Genomic DNA, 19,988 nt, shown 5'->3' with positions numbered 1-19,988 from the left:
CCGGTGAGCTCTGTGTTCGATAATATAAGCAGTCCCTACTTTCTTTTTCACCTTTTACATAGCGTAAAAGCAAGAAGAACTTCTTTAGTAATAAATATTCAAATCACCTTGCGATCCAGAACACTGCGGAGACCGGGGGCCGCATCCTCTTTTCCCTAGGCTACGTGTTCTTTTAAGTGATGGTGATGGTGTCCCAGGAAGCAAGCACTTGAGCACTTGAGTCAAGACCATGTAAGAATGAAAGCTGATTCAGGGGCACGGGGATGGCTCCCTGGGTTAAAGCCTCTGCCTTCTGCTCAGGTCACGGTCCCACGGGCCTGGGATCGAGCCCCGCATCGGGCTCCCTGCTCAGTGCGGCGCCTGCTTCTCCCTCTCCCTCCACTCCTCCCCCTGCTTGTTGTTTCTCTCTCTCTCTCTCAAAAAAAATAAAATCTTGAAAAAAAAAAAAAAAAAATAAAGCTGACTCAAGTTACTGTGACTAGGGAAAAGATCACCAGGTATTTACACCTGCAACTCTGAGGCAGTTACACGATGCACAATGGCCCAATGGCCATCGCAGTAAACTCTCCTTTTCATGTAAATTCAAAGTTCAATGAGAAGACGAAGCCTTGTCTTTAACATCGAGAATACAGTCACAGGTTCCTCCTCTTCGAACCAGTGTTGGCCATGAGAATAGGGAAGCACTTGGCTGTTAGTGCACAGATAATCGTTCCTTATGAGAAACAGGAACAGTGACCGTGGAACTCCCCAGGGAAATGGGGAGGCAGAACCACCAAGCGCACGACACAAAGCGGTCGCTAACCTGAATGAGGTAAAAGCCAGTCCAAACACCCTCCTCATCAGAAGTACGGTGACTGTACGCCAAGGACAGAGAACGATCGAAAACTCCCAGGCAGAAATATGAACAGCGCTGAATTCCACAAGGGCTCAAACAATGAAAAAGTTCAAAGACAATTTAGAAAAACGGGCTTCAACTAAACATGCGGTCATTTTTCTTTATGAAGAGATTCAACATCGAAGACGCCTGTGAAAGCTTCGCCGTCCAGGGTCCTGCAAAGAAAGCGCTGAAGCTCGCGTCCACATAGCAGGGACTTACCTGGGGGTGAGCAGAAGCATCCCAGCTAACAGCCCCCTGGCCAGCGGCATGTCGTATTCAGGGGTGGGATAAAAGGCCATTTCGCCCCGCTACGGCTCTCTCCGCGTCCCGGGGGTCCCCTGCGCCTCCTGTCACGGCCAGCACCGCCCCGAGCTCACTAAGCGAGCCGCTGGCCGGGCGGGACCTTCATTCCCGGTCACCTCTGCAAACTGGCCCATTAAAATTCAATTCCCGCCCAGTCCTAGTGCAAGAGGGGAAGGTGGCGCTGGGAGCGTCTCCCGAGCAGACAGCATCTCAGTCAAGAGCGCGCAGCCGAGAAATGCCCGAGTCGCACCTTCGTGGGCAGGAGGAGCAGAGCAGCAAGGAAAAGCACCTGCTGACGCAATGCCTCCAGCGGGACGCGGGCAGTTTCCCTGAATGATCCCTGCCAAACCGGCGCCCTCCTCCGCAGGCAAATATGCCGCTGTCTGCAGAAGTGTGTGCCAACCGCTTTACGCTTCCCACAGTCTGGGAGGCCACTGCAGCCGGGGTCCAAAGCAGTATCACTAGACCTCGTCAGGCCACGCTGTCCTGTGAAGGCCAAGTCGGTGGCCCCAGGACAAACCTCAGAGCCAAGGGCAGGGCAGCGAGCCCAGTGAACCAGCCTCACTGCTCCACGGAGAATGAATTAGGGGTCAACACCCGAGCTCCTCTCACGGCTTTGCCTTGATTCATTTTCCAGAGCCCAGACCACCATGTATGCGGCAAACGCTTCACGAGCAGATGAGACGGTTGTAATGACGGTGGCGACGGGTCGGGGAAGAGCTGGGGAGTTTCTGGGGGAAAGCACGAGCTCAGGAAATCCTGAGTTTTAGGTTGGAACGTTTTGTTTCCTTTACCGGCGCTCTGAAGTGCCCCGGCCTGGGCTGGACAGATTTCATGGGGACGTTCCTGTTAGGGTAAGTGAGATCACAGGATCCCTGCAGACAGGCTGGGTAAGCGCCTTCAGGGGTCTACGCGGGAAGGGGCGGTTGGGATTGGGTGCGTGAGGACGTCAGCCCTGGGCCACCAAGAGTTTCTCTTCGTCAACCTGGGTCCTCGGCTGGACCAAGAAACTACACTTAGGGGGATGGAGTTTCGTGCTTTTACTCTTTCATTTTTCTTATACAAAAATGAGAAGATCCTTCCTGGCTATTTTCTCCGCAAAAAGGGAACTCTATCACACTGACCCATTGGCTCACGACAGGGCACTTTTCAATTCTAAAATCTATGACTTGACACAAATTAGATTTGCTCAACTACCCTCCCAGCTCAACACTTGGAAGACTCCTAAGAAGTTGACGGGCACATCACTTTGGCTCTAAGGAGAAGCCCAGGATGTCAGCGCCTTACGCCTTTCCAGAATTCAGCGCGAGATTTAGACCAGAGCCAGCCTGACGAAGCTGCCAATGACCAAAGTCGGAATAAAGTAAGGGATCAAGTAACAGTCTCTTTGGATTACAACCCACAGGATAACATAAATGTGAAGGGGTCCTTACTGATATAAACAGTTAAAAAAAAGTGGGGAAACAGAAAAATCCCGATTAATAAATGTAGAAGGAATGAAGGAAATACAGAGTCATCTTAGAAAATTCTAGAAATAAATGTTGCAGGGAATATAACCATACATAACTCCTGGTGATGTCAACCTTGATTACTTGGTTGTGGGGAGGTCTGCCAGGAGTAAGACATCCTGACATCACATAATCCCTAGCAGGACATGCTCAGGACACATCACTTCTGCGGTAAACTTGGCAAAAATGGAGAACTTTAGTCTAACCATGAGACAACATCAAACAAACCCAAACAGAAGGCATTCTACGAAATACTGGCCCATACTCTTCCAATGTGTCAAGGCCAGAAAAGACCAGGAAGGCCTGAGCAAATACCCAATATCACAGGTGACAGGAAACTGAGGAAATATGACAAAGACAACGTGGAATCCTGGAACAAAAAGGGACAGTCATAGAAGAAAAAAAATGATAAAATCCAAATAAAGTCTATGGTTTTTAAGTCTTAGCGTCTGTAGTCAACAGCACTTCACCAATGTCAGTGTCTTGGTTCTGCTCTTTGGACTATGGTTGTAAGAGTTGCTAACTTTAGGGAGAGCTGGGCGGCGGGTGTAGCAGAAATTTCTGTACTATTTTTGCAACTTTCTTATGAGTCTACAATTATTTCAGAATAAAAAGTAAAAACCAAAATGGGCAGGATTTAAGACCGGAGTATAACTCGATGAGAACCGCCCCAATTTCTAAGTTCAGTTCTACATCAGTGACGCTTAGAGTGCGGATGTCTCTTCCTCTAGGAAAGAAGCCCAGCACTGCAGGGGCGTACAGTGGACACTGTACAGTTGTGGAGTCAGGACACACACCTAAAATTCCCAGAGTTTACGGAGTTAGAGGGACCTGACTGGGAGCACACTGTATACAACACAGAGGTCATGACGTTTTTAAAAGGCAGCTGCTTGTCGATCTACTCCCTTCCAGTCTCCCTTTACACGGACAGAGCACCGCCGGCCAGCTCTGACCACGCTGGTGAGGGCAAGCCCGGCTTGCTTTAGAGATGGTCTCTGTGGCTAGGACACCACCTGGATGTGCAGTTAGGTTCATGTGTTTTACCCGACTGTTAAAGACCGCTGTGCAAAATCCGTTCATTGTTTGAAGTTCAGACTCGGGTCTGGAGATCGCCGTGCTCAAGCAGGCGTTCCCTCCAGCTCTGCTCTTCTGCCTGCATCACCCGGGGTCACGGCCCCACGGTTACCCCCAGGGGCCCCACCGGCAGCAACTCGGAGGTCGCACCCTTTTCATCTGCCTCCTCTGCCTCCCAAGTTCACCTCACATCTTATCTGCTTTCTTGTCCCGTCACCACTGCTCGGTTCAATCCCCATCATTCTCCACCCACCCCACGCCCCAAGCTGGCAGTTGCAGTAGCTTCGTCGGCACCACTCTCTGGCCTTGAGTACGCTGGCGCGGAGGCCCAGTCAGCCTACACGGCCCGGCAGAGTCTTACTCAACAGAAGGCTCTGGTTCTCTACCCTGTGACGACCCAAGGAGGCAGGAGGGCACAGTGCTCGGGGCTCTGCGGCTTCGGGCTGGCCCGGAACAGCCTTTGCCAGCCGGCTGCCTTGTAGCCAGTGCCCTCTGCCTGCCGGACCTGTCCTCCATCAGTATATGCAAACTTCTTTGGAGTCTCTTTTCCGAATGAAATCTTACGGAGAACTTAAATGGAGACGCCGTAACAGGGAAAATTGCCTAAATCCAAATTTACAATGTCCACGTCTTCCTCACGCGAGTCACCGGGTCTACAAGGAAGAGCCGCGAACGGAAATCGGGATAAATCGGGATAAATCGGGATAAATCGGGATAAATCGGGACCATGGAGAACCAGGGCGAGCAGCACTCGCCGAGCCTTCAAGGCGTGCTGGGCTCTGCCCCAGCCGCTCTCCATGCTTTCAGCCACCCTGGGATTAGTTCCTAAACTCGTCCTACAGACTGGAAGCAGGGAGCGAGGGTAGCACGCGCGCGTGCACAAGAAGGGGCAGCGTCACCACTGATGCATCAGGACATCTGCTTCCACGGACCCCCCCAGCTCTCTGTGTTCTCCTGCCCCCCATGCTGGCACAGACGCACGTGAACGGACAGCACGGAAGCCACACCGTCACCGTCGTGCCTCTGACATTCACCACCCCTGACACTCCGCCCTCGCTCCCTCCGGGCGGGCTCTGTGCTTAGTGCTTGGCGCATCTCAGCTCACTGAATTCCCAGGGTTTTACTAGGAAGTAGGTCGTGATGCTCAAGGCGAGAGATGGCGGCACCTGTGAGTTCGAAGTGAACCTGAGCCCTCCTTGCTGAATATTGGTGCGGACGCCACAGGACTGGCGTGGGAACTGATGAGAAAGGCCAAGGTCAGGCATGCCACCGAGCACGGAGGAGCAGGGGAAGCACAGGGACGCGGCTGCGAACTTCTACGGGGCTGACTTCATCATCCTAGGACGTTCCTCCATGAACGGATGACAAGAGACATCTTCATGACTATCCGTTCAGAGATGAATGAGTCTCACTGTACAGTGTGACACACTGGTCCTCTCCAGAGCATCTAAGACGTTGGTTGGTACGTTGCTTTGGGTGTTTTGGGGTCTAGTTTTAAAAACAGTGGTTGATGGGGTGCCTGGGTGGCTCAGTGGGTTGAAGCCTCTGCCTTTGGCTCGGATCATGATGCCAGGACCCTGGGATCGAGCCCCGTGTGGGGCTCTTTGCTCAACATGGAGCCTGCTTCCCTTCCTCTCTCTCTGCCTGCCTCTCTACCTACCTGTGATCTCCATCTGCCAAAAGCAGTGGTTGACGTGTCTTTTAAAAAAGATCTGAGCCAAATGATTTGTGGGAGCCTCACCTCACCTCCCAGGAACTTTAAGATTTCTTCAGAACCAAGTTTGAAAATTACCACGCACCTCCTCGGAGCTCCTCTGGGACCTCCCCGCTCAGCCCCTCCCGACCTCGTGCTCTAGCCTGTCTCTTGCCTCCCAGCCTTGCCCCCAGCTCCTTTTCCCGCGGCCGAGTCCCTTCTCCTGAAACCCCGCACAGGCCTCCGAGCCTCTTACCTGTGCTTCGGCCTCCGCTTAGCCTCTCCGGACCACGCGGCTTTCCTGTGCTGGCGGCGGGAGGCCGGGGGCTCCGGGCTGCGGTCAGACGTGCCGGCGCCCGCGGGGCCCGGGGCTGCACATGCATCTCTGGCAAAAAGAGGAAAACAAGAAGCTGAGCGCGATGGTGTTCAAGGGCAGGGGCACAGACGAAGCGACAGGAGCAATGCGTGAACATGAACACGGGGTCAGAGCAGAGCGGCCGAGCGAGGCGGCTGTTCTCAGCTGCCCCCACCGAGCTCTCCACCCCGGGGAAGGCGAATCCCTCCTCGGGTCTTCATCCTTCCCGTACGACGTCCCTGTGAAGCAATAAAGTGTCCCTCCTTGTCTCCGAAGACCAGGTTTCCCAACCACGGGGGGAGAAGGAGACACTACCATGCAGGTGAACTCTCCCGTCATCCAGCCTCTACCCATCGGTAAAGACGAGAAACCGGACCCCTTGAAGCACACAGCCAGGCAAGGTGGCTCCCTCCGGGAACCCAGGCCCCGCCGCCTCCCGTCTCAACTTCATTACCAGGAGCGTGACCCCCAAACGAGCAGCCCCTGCTGATCGGCCACGCAGAGGAACGCGCCAGCTCTTGAACCTGAGCTATTTCGGATTGTCCCGATGTCACTGTGCTGGAGGCGAGCCCTTTCTGTGTCTGTTAAAATCCACCCCCTGCCCCGTCCCGAACACCATTCCCTTAACACCTCCGCTCCGCACTCCCCGGCAGTCAGAGGAGGTTTTCAGTCCCGCGTGGCCACTGTGTTCCGCCGCGACAGCAGGGGCATTTCTCTTCCTTTGGAGCATCTCAGCCCCGAAGTCTGAGCTGCTGTCACGGGAACTGAAAGACGCGGGGCAAACTGCCCTCTGAGCCTCGGGCTCCGCATTGTAACGTCAGGATGAGACGGTCAGGTGGTTAGGAGCCTCCCCGAGCTGGACTCGTCCTGCTGACCAGCCCTGGGACACCGTCCCCTCTGTGCCCCGGTTCTCTCAGCTCTAAAATGGGTGCACAAAAACACCCACACTTCCACGGAGCTGTTGAGAAGCTTAAACTAATTCTGCTGTAGCCCCGAGAACAGAGCGCGGCACATCTTCGGCGCTCAGCAAAGTAGCCAGTAGCAGCATCTGTCCTGCAGAGCTGCTCGAAGGGCTCTCGAGGACTCGTTAGCTGCCCAGCATCCTGCCTCCACGGGGGACACGCCTGATTATTCTCACCATCATTTACAGCGGTACCTGCACTTCAGAGCTGCTTTTAGCTAAGATGTTCCACCAAAATAGACACAACTAAAGAGACCTGATCTGTGCTAGAAATAAGAGCAGGAAGAGCTCTGGCCAGGGGCGCCTGGGTGGTTCAGTTGGGTAAGCGTCTACCTTCGGCTCAGGTCATGATCCCAGGATCCTGGGATCGAGCCCTGCGTCGGGGTCCCTGCTCAGTGGGAGCCTTTCTCCTCTCCACCTCTCCCCCTGCTTGGGCACTCTCTCTCTCTGTCAAATAAATAAATAAAATCTTAAAACAACAAAAAGAAGAGCTCTGGCCAGAGAGTTGACGGTGGAAGCGTTTTGCAGAGTCCCTCACGTGGCCCCCAGCGAGGATTCCTCACATAACCCTTCCATGCACCAAACCTTCTAGCTTCACTGGGGGCGGAAGGAGGCTCGCAGGTGTCTGACCACCAGCTGTGTGAATGTGAAGATGACACAACACGAGCAGCACGCCCAAGACCACACGTCCGTGTAATTCGGAGAGCAAGCTTTCCTTTCTAGCTCTCTCTGGCTCCCGATGTCTGCGACGGGAAACAAAGACGAAGCCCGAGCTTTCGTAAAACCTTTGTGGCATTTAATAACTTCCTCATTTTGGGCCCAAACCACAGAGGCTGGCTCTGCCCTTGCCCACCCCCCACCCCCACCTCCGGCTTCCTGGGAGGCACAACGGATGGGGGGTCCAGGAGAACCTCCTGGATGGTCCAGGAGGTCCCAGGGAAGGGCCGGCCGCAAGTGCAGGCCGATGGGGAAAATCTGGAAGCACACAGAACAGGAGATTATCTTAAAAAGATAAATCCTTTTTTTTTTAGATTATCTTAAAAAGACTTCCTCTTTTTAGGGATTTTTAATTTGTGATTCTTCGCAACCCTCGGAAAGCAGAGACTAGTACTGCTCTCCGGGTCCACAGGCGGCCCTGTCACCTGCCACCTCCAGGGGACCCGCTGAGGTTAGCAGCTGGGTGTGCCATGCGGGTGTGCTTGTCGCTGACTGCAACCCCCCAGGCTGAATCAGAGCCCCGCCTCCCTGCTAATCTTCCCCTCCCCCACCCCGACGGGCTGGCACCTGAGCGGGCCACCTGCGCGGCTCATACAAACGAGGACAAACGAGGAAAGAGGCTAGAGAGAGTACAGAAGAACCACCAGCACCCAGAACACAGCTTTTCTGCCTTCTGGAAAAATCTGGGCAACAAATAACGTTTAAAACATCATATGTCCTAATGAAAAAAATTCGGTAGTGGAGGGAGGCACAAGCCAGCCCTGGGATGAGTGCCGGGAGCCAGCCCTGGGATGAGTGCCGGGAGCCCGTCCCCGTGGAATCTTCCCTTCACACTTTCCTCTCCCCCCCGCTGCTTCTCGCGTCTGCACGGGGAACCCCGCCGGCTCTGGATGCCCATTGTCCCCCCCGCACCGGAGGGTCCCGTGCTCCCTGCCTCACGACAGACCGGCAGGGACACACCCTCGAACGAACGCGCTCTGATCTCATCAGGAAGCGGAGCCCCATGGGGGCTACTGTGGTATCACTCGGCTTGAACAGATTCCAAGTCTTTCCTATAAAACAGTACGCGTGCCTTCCCATATATCAGGAGTTACTCTCGTAACTCCTCTAAATTTCTTAGCCCAGATGAACAATCCGAGACAGAAAAGTTGTGTATCGTGGCTCATCCCACACTTGGCCTCACACTCGCTTGGGATGAAATCACTGACAGCCAACTTCTCGCCTTCCTTCCAGTTTAAAACTGCAACAATGTTGACTCATCACACAAATTCTATAGGCCTTGGGGTTACTAACCCAGATGCGCTCAGAATGGGTGGGGTAGGGGGACAGTGGCGACATGAAATAAACGTGTTACCAAATGAGCTGATTTTTACTTAAAAGATACTCCAAGGTACACTGTTTTACTTTAAAATACCCAAAGAGACACTGCAGAAGCCTTGGAATCAATGAAACAAGTTCAAGTGAAAAATACAAACAGAAACCACACAGCTCTCCAGCCTATGGGGAGAACTTCCAAGATCTCAAAAGGTACCCTGTTCTCCTGGCTTATCCGTCCTTGTCCTGCAGGATTCAGTTTGGTCATTTCCTGTGGATGCAAGTTGGGGATGAAGCCGGCTACGGATGTGCATTTCCAAGTGCAACGCACACTGTCTTCTGACCACGTGTCTGCTGGTCTCTCTTCCACGCGGGCTCAGAAAGGCAAGCGAATCAGCTTGCTGCCTGGCACACAGACGTGCTTGATAATTATTTTTTTCAATGGATGAAATACTGCCAAACATTCCACAGATCTGTAACACTCCTTCCCTCCTGACTCCTTGTAGTTCACTCAACTTGCCGGCAAAGCTAATGAGAATGTGAGGGGGGGGGGGCGGGGTCTGTGTTTATACTGCTTCTGCTCTTCTCCAGGCTTGAGATCACAAATTATTGAGTGATGAAAGAGGACTCAGAGCAGACCTTGGAAGGTTTAGCGGGGACTAAAAAAATTGTGATCTGCAATTCCAATGTCATGGTTCTTCTCCCGTTAAGAAACAAGAAATCCAGGCCAAGCCCCTCCGTTCCACTTCCCATGATGAGTACAGTCCTACCCGTCCACACCCCCGCACCAACCCCAATATTCATAACTCTTGAATATACACTGGCTGCTTTACCATTTGGTCTTTTAATAGAATCATTCAGTACTTTCTGAACTTTCAGCCAATATTAGAAAAAAAAATTCCAGATTATTCTGTCCCTTGTGACTCTCTTGGACTGCATGAAAACTGGGGAAAGCCGGAGTGGAAGCTGGAAGGGGCTGAGCCAGGCCTTTCAAATAATCTCTCCAGATCCCCTTAGCTTCCTGGTTTCTGTTGAGTTTGAACAGTTTTGCGTCATCGTGCAGTAGAGCGGCCAAGAACCGTATCTCCCTAGCATGGACCCTTACCACGTTAGGGACACGCTGGGTTTATCTGTAGAACCAGCAGTTTCTTCCTTTTCGTTGTGTTTCACCCCACGGGGAACAGCTACCTCACTGGACGCTGCCACTCCTGCCCCCTTCAACCCAGCCTCCACCCAGCAGCCAGCGGTACTTTTTTAAAAATGGAAATGGCTTGTGCCGTCCTCCAGTGAAACTGTGCAGCTGCTCCCCGCACTTCGGGGGAAATCCAAGTCCTCCCACGCGGCTGCTGAGGCCCAAGTGACTTGGCCTCCAGTCCTCCCTGTCACATCCGCCTGCCACTCTGCCCCGACCGCACTGGCCGGCCGTAAGCTCCCACTGAACTCTCTCCACCTTCGCACACGCTGTTCCCTGCCTGGAAGAGTCTTCCTCCCAATTCTTACTTGGCTGGTCCTCCTTGGCCTTCTGGTCCCAGTCGAACACCAGAGACCACCTCACCTATTGCCAATGTCTCCTTCCAGGCACCTGGTCCTTTCCTTCATGGCACTAAGGGCTGCGTGGAATCATCTGCTCGTACATGGTCTGTTCCTTCTACACAACAGCAGGCTCCGGGAGGGCCCACGGCTGGCTGGCCTTCTGCTTTGTTTTTCCACCAGCATCACCTAAGGCCGACCACAGCGAATGGCTCACAGGAGGCACATCATACAGACGTGCTGAATGGATCACAGGAGACCGTACGGGGTAGTTGTGGGACGCATCTAGAACGGAGTTCTCTGCCCGCCAACTCTTAGAGGTAGCTACCACACATGGTTTGGGGAAGGGGGATCTCTCTTCTTGTCATCGTTTTCTCTACACGACTGTCAGCCAACCTCTTTGTGAAGGTTCACTTTGGTCCATCTCATTAGCAGCAGCCTTTTGTGGGGTAGAGAGGACCGGCGTTGGGGCACGTACGGCGCCTGAGCCTTCCAACACACACACAGTTGGCAAAGCTCTGTGTAGTTTGCTGCCTTATGTCTGAAGCAGCCGATGCCTTCGGAGATGAAGCAGACAGAAGTGCATTGATACAGGCCTGGGTTGGTCCTCACAGCCCTTTGGAGAAATTCCTTTGGATTTAGGCTGGTTGCGTGAGTGTACTCATTTTCAGAATCCGCCTCACTAAAAGTCATGTTCTCGGTCTCCTGGGTTTCTTTTTCTTACCCTGTTCCGTGTCCATCGCGCATGAAGCCGGCCTAACTCTCATCTCTCTCCTGCTCGCAGGTCTGAGTGTCACTGCCACAGGCTTCCCATGCACCTGCCCACGGTCTCCCGGAGGGGAAGAAAGGAAGCCTGGATTCTCGGCTCCTCCGGGGTCTAGAAGAACATTTTCAGAATTGACCCCGTTGGGCACAGATCTCTGTTCTTAGCCTAACACAGGTGTTCTCTGCTTTCTGAAGACACAGCCATGAGCATCGTTTTCCCCCTAAGAAAAAGACACTGACCTTTCTTTCAAGGCCTCTGCCCCTGTTCCTGGCCTTCCGGTCTGGGCTCGTGCACACACATCTATCTACGAAGACCGACCCTTCTGGGTCACTCGCCCTCCCTTACTCGCCTTTTGCGCGTTTTCAATCATTAGTTACCACCTAGGAAGCTCACTCTGTACTCTCTCAGGCCTAAACCCTCGCTGGTGCTTTCCAGCATCGTAGGCACATCACTGGCTTGTACCTAAACACCTCTTCCTTCGGCTTTGCCTGGTCGGCGGCTTGCAGATTGCAGGACGGCCCACGTAGCACTTCCGTCCTGCAGACATGGGAACGGGAGGACGCAGACCTGTGTGCATTGGTCGCTCCTGCTCTGGCGGCTGCTTTCTCTCGCTTGGTAACCCTTGACACCTCGCACTAGATGTACATGCACAATGATTACTACTGGCACTCCGCCTATTTTGGATTTTTGAAACCATAAGCTTAACCATCTCCAGATCCTAGCCAATGACTTCTATGTCAACCTCTGCACCAAGACTGGGAAAGGGTGGGTGGGAAAAAAAAGCCAGATGACTGGCCAGATCTTTTAACCTACATAGTAAACACTGAATCTACTTCACATTTACTTTGGACTCTAATCCCTCCACCCACTGAAGCCGGCACATACACAGGTAGCCCAGGGCAAGGACGTAAGGAAACCCAAGGCCCTCATGCAAGACCTTGGTGGTGAAACTGAGGCTATCTTCACCACCGGGGGGGGGGGGGGGGAGGGGGTTAGGGCCCTTGCTGCAAACTCTCGGAGCCCGCCCTTAAATCAACTCTCACAAGCGGCAGACTGTGTGAGTTGTAGGAAAGTGGATCCTGGAGCTGGCTTCTATTGCTCTAACGTGGGCTCTACTGCCTAACAGGTGTTTGGTATCTGGCAGATCACTTAACCTCTTGGGCCTCAATTTTCTCCTCTGTCCTCTAGAATAATAATAGCAGTGGCGGGGCGCCTGGGTGGCTCAGTGGGTTAAAGCCTCTGCCTCCGGCTCAAGTCATGACCTCAGGGTCCTGGGATCAAGCCCCACATCGGGCTCTCTGCTCAGCAGGGAGCCTGCTTCCCCCTCTCTCTGCCTGCCTCTCTGCCTACTTGAGATCTCTGTCTGTCAAATAAATAAAATCTTTAAAAAAAACAAAACACTGAGTCCCTGGAGCACTCCCACATTAGGCTCTGGGGCAAGACCTCCCTCCTCTCCTGCAGGCAGTGGAGGGGCTCTGGCTCTGGAAGGTTCCTGGGTCACAGTGCGGTCTGTGGGAGCCAAGGTTTCACTCTTTACATGCAAAGTAAGTCGCTCCTGTCCTAAGCCTGCCTGGAGAAGGGTGGAGAAGGGGGGTGGGCATCAAAACTGGAAGTGGTGATTGTCATTCACCCAGGGAAACAGGTCTCTTGCTAAATGCGGCATCAGCTGAAGAATCTTAGCAAAAATGAACCTACCCCCCCCCCCCCTTGTTTGTGAGGAAGGCCTAATCCTCACTTTGCCCAAGAGGATTACTGGGTCTTAGAAAGAAGCTCACACGCACTGTTTTCAGCTCCTGCCAACTGTGTTTGTGTCCACAATATGCAAGATTCGTTCTGCTGTTTAGGGTAGATAACAGACATTCCGTGCTATTTAAGTGCCTCCAAATCACCAACCTGAATGTTTCCAACTTGTGCTCTCGCCCAAAGCAGGAATCCATCTCCCAAGCCCTCCTGCGCTGTTGCTTTCTGTTCTTGGGAAGCAGGTCTGAACGCAAGGCACGGTACCCAAATGCAAGCTGTTTTTTGCTTTTGTTTTTAAAGATTTTATTTGATAGATAAGAGAGAGAGGGAGAGAGAGAGAGAGAGAGAGAGCACGCATGTGCATGGGACAGCCCACGCGCAGGAGCAGAGGGACAGGCCGGCAGAGGGAGAGAAGCAGGCTCCCCGCTGAGCAGGAAGCCCGCTGTGGGCTCCCTCCCAGGGCCCTGAGATCTTGACCTGAGCTGAAAGCAGCCACTTAACCCGCTGAGCCACCCAGGTGCCCCCAGGCAGACCATCTGTGGAAAAGAAATTGTGGTTTACAATATACCTTTTCAAGGTGTTTCTAACTATGGTTCCACAGGCTGAGCTTCTACTTGTCCCCAACATTTTTCCTTTCCTTTGGATCCTACAGGATTAGTGTAAGGGTTTTTTTCTGTTTGTTGTTTGTTTGTTTGTGTTTTTTATTCCTGTGTGTCCCCACTCACCCCAATACTACCCTGCCCCCTCCAGGGGTATTCCGGGCCCACCAACATGGAACACAAAAGTGGGACTGACGTAATCTATGTCTTGAGGTTAGCACAGCATTCTCAAAACATCATTTTAAAATATTAAGAATTGGGACACCTGGGTGTCTCAGTCAGTTAGGGTCTGCCTCCAGGTTAGAGCTTGATCCCAGAGTCCTGGGATCGAGTCCTGCATTAGGCTCCTTGCTCAGCGGGGAGTCTGCTTCTCCCTCTCCCACTCCCTCTGCCTGTGCGCGCTCTCTGTGTGTCAAATAAATAAATAAAATCTTGGGAAAACTTTATTGCTAAAAATGCTCTCATCTAAACTTTCAGCAAGCTGTAATCACTGATCCCAGATTTCCGTAACAAATAATAGAATGCTGAAAAAGCTGGAAATATTGCAAGAATTATCAAAATGTGCCACACTGACAAGAGGCAAGCAAATGCTGTCGGGAAATGGTGCTGTCAGGCCTGCTCAACGCGGGGTTGCCACACACCTTCACTGTGTAAAAACACAGGATCTATGAAGCACAACAAAGCCACGGGCAATAAAATGGGGTTTGCGTGTTTAAAAGGCAGAGCAGGTGGGGAAGTGGAGGGCTCCCTTTCCTCTGGGCAGAGCCAGTCCCTCCCCATCCAGGGAGCACCAACGTACAGAAGGAAATGGCATCAGGCCGGAGTCTGGCAGGTCAAGGAGGAGCTAGGCCGGCCCGGGGCAAGAAAGACCCTGTACATCACCTCTCATCACCCCTTCCTCGGCAACCCCAACCTGCCAAGCCTGGGAAAGGTACAAAACCCGTGACAAAGAGAAGGTACTGGGCTGTGACCCCATGTCACGGGTCCAGCGACATAACTGTGGCCTCAGCCCAGCCAGACCTGGCTCAGTGGGGGAGGCAGCCTCTTCTCACTGCGGCATTCCAGCTGCTGGCGGGGAAGAGGTAACCATGGGAACTGGCACAAAGGGCTTAACGTTGAGGGGCAGAGGCTGGAGGCAATGGTGAAGAGGCAGGAGGGACTTCAAGTGACCGTCCTGCCCTTCTCCTCATTTGAGCGACTCTGGTCTATTGTGAGTCAGACTCAAAGCCGAGTAAGGGCAGAGCAGCCTTAAAGGGTTGGGGACAGCCAAGGAGCCAAGATTCTTGCAGGGTTTTCCTCCAGATTTCTTTCTTCCCCTTTGGAGAGCAGAACCCCAAGAGTTTCATCTGCCAGGAAGGTGCCCTGTGATAGTGTGGCCCAATGGGGCAACCCGGGCTGGTGCACAATGGCCTGCCTTCAGATACAGGCTGTGAGCAATACTTCCCAACGGGTCTTCTCCCCACACCCGAGTGGCAGCCTGCTGCCTCCCGTGGGACTTGCTCTGCCTGCTGGGGAGCTTCGTGGGTGGCTCTGTGAAGAGACCAGGCACCGTCTGGGTAGTTGGGGGAAAGTCCTGATGTTCTAGCTGTTCAGTTACACTGCAAAGGAGAGGCTTGGACAATGAGAACACGAATACAGAGTATCTTGCACAACAACTAGGACTTTATGGAAATGGGGGGATGGTAGGGGGAGTAGATCTAGTGCAAAGGCTCTCATCTAAAAAGGAAATCGTATCTACAATTTATTTAACTACATGTTCCCCACAGGCCTCCACACATTTTTTTTTTTTTAAAGATTTATTTACCCATTTTAGAGAGGGGTGAGGGAGGGGCAGAGGGCGAGGACTCCTCAAGCAGACTGTCTGCTGAGTGCAGAGCCTGAGGCAAGGATTGATCCCACAACCCAGGAGACCATGACCTGAGCCAAAACAAAGAAGTCAGCCGCCCAACCGACTGAGCCACCCAGGTGCCACCCACCCCCACGTTATTTTAATTGGCCAATGTGACCTAAAGCTTCATTAAAACAGTAGGGTTCTCAAAGTACACTTGACATTCATTTTTCAAGTCTAGCTCAGGGTTCTCCAGAATCTATTGAGGAAATGCCAATGGAAATAGGGAACAGAAACACCCCAGATCAGTTTACTTTCCCTCTTGCCATGACAGGGCTCTGGAGACCATCTTTCATCTGGCCTTCCTTCTGGAGACCGAGGTAATACCACAACTATGTCAATCCCTACAAGGGCTTCACAAAATCTAGGCCAAATTCTAACAGGTGGCCTAGTTCTCCACCCGCCTTTGTTTCTGGATCGACTTCTTAGTTGAAGCCACTGGGGTCATAGGGGGCTGAAGGCCAGGCTCAGAGAGGGCCACTGACGGGCAGACTTTGGAGGGCCTGGGGAAACATTCATCACCGCCTTCCTGCCCCCCCCGCCCTGCCGTGGTCAACCAATTCCTCCGTCACCAGCGTTCCCTTGCCTGCACCCCATAATGGCAGCACTAGCCCCACGTACTTCAGTAATTAAATCTTAAAAATAATTTTACCTCAAGGGGAAAAGCAAGTGACCTCTCCCACGGGAGTCATAGGCTGAGCAGCAGGACCCGGTGGAGTTCCAACCCTGTCCCCTCCACGCCCTCAGCAAACTACCGAACCTCTTGGGTTCCGGGTTGCCTCACCTCTAAAGGGGGACGACAAGAGTGCCTCCTTCACAGGAGTGTGAAGATGCAAGATTCGCAGGCACTGCTTCCCTCTTAGCAAGGACTCAATACGTTTCCAAAATTAACACCCACCAAGGCCAGGCTCCTTACTTCTACCTGTGTTTTGTCATTTGATGGTTAGAACAGCCTCAATCTGTGGCATGAATACCTTTTCCAAGGTGTTATCACCACCGTTCTACACATAAGGGAACTGAGGCTCAAAGAATTAAGAACTTGCCCTTTATAAACCACTGGCCGGTAGCAGAGCTTGGGATTCGGGTGGCGGGAGGGGGCTCTCCATCTCCATGATCTAGGACCTTCTCACTATACTGAACTGCCTTTCTCTAGAAAAACATTTCGTTTTTCTTATTTTTAGGAAGATAATAATAGAAAACCTTAGCAAGTAATTCTGATGTTTAAGAAAACACTTCCAATGGCAAAAACACAAATGAAACAAACAGAAAGTCCCCCAAAACAAAAAACCAACAAGAGTAGCCCAAGACAGAGCCCTCTGCTCTGAAAAAAAGTTCCAAGAGAAATGAATACACATTCACACTTACAGTCAGGGCGTCTGCGAACCTGAGTGTAAAACATCTTATCAGTCGTGATTGAATTCCCAGGGCTAATATGTTCTCAGTAAACGTGTGATAAATGTTTACTGAATGAATTACACCAACCCAACAACAAAATGCCTCTGTTGGGGTTGGCAAGGTACATAATATCTTTCCTAAGCACTTTGTTGAACTCAAATAATTGAAGCTTAATGGATTAAGTAAACTATTGTCATATTTACCACTCTGTCCAAGGTATCTTACTGCAAATTCAAGTCAGTTGGTCCCTTTGGAAAGAAGCACAGTATCAACTCAGTATCAACTGAGTTCAAGAGTTTTTGTCCACCACCACCTTTCAAAAGAGGCTGTAAAACTTAACCTTTTCACCTGGATTCCCTGTGGAAGTCATAAAGTTGGTCAGTAAATAGGTCTGGCCGTTAAGCTTCAACAAATTTCATTAAATCAGTCCTCAAAAACAGAGGGGTTTGCCTCATGGGTATGTCCTCTCTTTTTACCTCTGCTGGCAACAAAAAGGCCCACTGGTATTTTGAAAAGGTAGGCTGTAGGCAAGAACTTTAAATTCCCTACAACCTCCAAGAAAGAACTTACTAAAAAGAAGATACATCCAATGCTAAGGAGATCCATTACTAGGTTACAGGATCCTTCACAATCTTAAATAAATGAGATGGCTTTTACAAAAAGTACAGATAATTCTATCAACACCAAAATCACATCTATATTTCTCTCAGGGCCTGGGAGTACTAGCCGACATTTACTGGGTCCTTACTAATCCAAGTACTTCCATTATTAAACTCAGTCCAGAGAACGACTCTATGAAGACGCTTCGTTATTGTCCATTGTTTTCAGGGTCAGAGGCATTTAATAATTTCCCCAAGGCAAGCTACACCGCGAGGCAGAGATGGGATGTATACCCTTGTCTGGTTCTAGAACCTGTACTTTTCTTCTAATTGAACTAAGGCTTTGCATACAATAAAATGCCTAAGCCCTAAGTGTTCAGTTTGATGGAGCTGGATTGGGTAGAACTATGCAACCATCACTCAAAACGAGACCTACAACTCCGCTGCTCCAGAAAAACCTCTCAAGCCTTTCCAACCCCTCCTCCCCTCGGAGGCAACCACTAACTTCCCTACCACTGCTTCTCAACCACTAACTTTTCTACCATAGCTTAGTTTTGCCTGTTCTAGTACTTCGTAAATCGAATTGCTTAGAAATTCTTCTGTGTCTGGCTTCTTTAATACAATGGGTCCGAGGGTCATCCAGCTTTCGGTTGCTGAGTCATGTCCCACTGCACAGCTGTACCACGGGGCATCATCTTCTGGAGGGACACACGGTTGTTTCCAGTTGTTGGCAATTATCAATAAAGTTGCTATGAACATTCTGTACAAGTCTTTTTGTGGACATTTGTTTGCATCTATCTTGGGTAAATAGCTAGGCAGGGGAATGAACCGTGGGTCATGGGGTTGGTATATGTTTAACTTATAATAAACCTGAAGTTCTTAACCCCTAGACTCCCTCAGAATGGCACTAGCTTAGTAACATTTGATATGTCCCCTTCTATGACGAGTTCCCTGAGGGCAAAGAACCCCTCTCCATCCCCTGGGCTGCCTCCCACACAGTCCATGTTTGCTGAAGAAATGAAAGGCCATTGTTACACTCCTGTTCCTTCTTTGGGCGTTACTATAGCATAAGAAAACATGCTTGGCATGCGTGGAGGAATATGACAGCTGAAGGGTGTGCACAGAGGCAGCACTCATTCAGGCAAAGTGAAAAATTGCCCAGCCAGGAGACTCTGGACTTCCCCACTTTTTTTTTCGACACAATCTTTCTTAGAAAGTGAACCCCTCCCGGTGATCCTTTGGGGAGAAAGTGTGGTGGCTGTTCCTGATTAAGTGACATTACGGAAAGGGAGGAAGGTGTCACCGCTATTGAGGGTCACACCGTGGTTAGAATTACAGGATACTTCCGTCAAGCGGGGGATGGGGGGCAGAGGAAGCAGCAGCCCATGAAATTCGGACCTTCTGCAAGAAACCCGCAATAGGGCAGCCCCGCTGGCCCAGGAGAGCAGCCTCCGATAGAAAGTACCGAAATATGTGCGGTTTGGGCAAAAGCGCTACACAAGAATTCATTCTGAGGAAAAAAATGTCAAATGGAATGTTGATGTAAAAAAGGAATCAGATTTAACACAAAAAATAGGAAACTGGAAAGAAGGTTGGATCCAGAGTGGAGAGAGCTCTCGGGGACATCATCCTGAGATGGGAGGCTATGACACGTACACCCCTCCCCACCTGAGGCAGAATCTGTCATTCCCATGAATCAGTTCATTCATTTATTTTAATCCAACAACTTACACTATATTCAACCTGAATTCTCATAAAGTATTAAATCACTGTTGATTTTCTATCCACAAACAGAAAAGAACTGGCAGGTCCTAGGGATAATTGTAAATCTTTCTTCCTGAAAGAGGATCTTTGTTTTACATAAAACAGGGCTTCCCTGGGCTCAGGAGCTCTAGACCCGTTGGTCCCAGGTTACTGAAGACTGAAATGCACTTAGAATTCTTCACTTGGGGGTTTAGAGAGGTGACCCCATCTTCCCTTATCCAGACTGTGCTGCACTGAAAGCAGATGAATGTTTATCCTATTCTTAAAACCTCCAGGGAAGTAAATTCTCCACAACATCCCTTGGTAACCTTCTCCAGGGTTTTATCAAGCGTACAGTGAGGAAGTTCTGATGTAGAAACCAATAAAAATATTAACTCTGTGAGCCTCGCTAGCTACACGCACCAGTAAGGGATATGTTTGGGCCCTTTACCCTAATGGCAGAAACACGTATTTACAAAACAGGCTCCACAAACAGAAACCATTTGTCAGGAACAGATGTGGGAAGTTGATTCAGGAGAAATTGCCACAATAAATTCCGTCCCATGAGCCACGTGAAGAAGTTATTGTTGGTCAGACCCTTTTTTTAAAGTGCAAGTTTATTTCCTTGGCGTTTCCTAGTTTAATTCCTAAACCAAATTTGTTAGCAATTAAAAGAATGTCCATAGCTGCAAAGTTTTCAAATGACTAGGCTTCTATGAAAAACTAGGCCTTAACATACAATATAAAAGTTGTTGTTAGGAATAACCGTTTACTGCTTTCTCCTGTCTGTGCAGTCCACCTTTTCTGTAAACAATCATGTAATACTTTCATAATCAGAAAAGAAAAAATTGAAGACAAAAATAGCCATCAAGTTTAATTAAAATGTTGACCCACTTCTGGTGAAATTATTTACGGGCAGAATTTAG

At 50.9% G+C, this 19,988-nt stretch overlaps 1 protein-coding gene across 7 annotated transcripts in view; it reads right to left on the bottom strand.

The window, feature by feature from the left end:
• SHROOM3 (shroom family member 3) overlaps window positions 1-19,988 on the bottom strand; it is a 291,226-nt gene that overhangs the window by 49,521 nt on the left and 221,717 nt on the right. For 6 of the 7 annotated variants that reach the window (XM_045079903.1, XM_045079909.1, XM_045079905.1 and 3 more), the window contains one exon: window positions 5,712-5,840. In XM_045079903.1, the coding sequence (XP_044935838.1) occupies window positions 5,712-5,840 (129 nt within the window). Of the gene's footprint in view, window positions 1-1,096; window positions 1,988-5,711; window positions 5,841-19,988 lie in introns of those variants that run through there. The other variant, XM_045079904.1, reaches the window with a different exon arrangement.

The sequence above is a fragment of the Mustela putorius genome, unplaced genomic scaffold (assembly GCF_011764305.1).
Source record: "Mustela putorius furo isolate JIRA1106 unplaced genomic scaffold, ASM1176430v1.1 tig00000430_pilon_pilon_pilon, whole genome shotgun sequence".
Lineage (NCBI taxonomy): Eukaryota > Metazoa > Chordata > Mammalia > Carnivora > Mustelidae > Mustela > Mustela putorius.
Note: the sequence above shows the minus strand (reverse complement) of the source record. Positions and strands in the feature narration are given on the sequence as shown.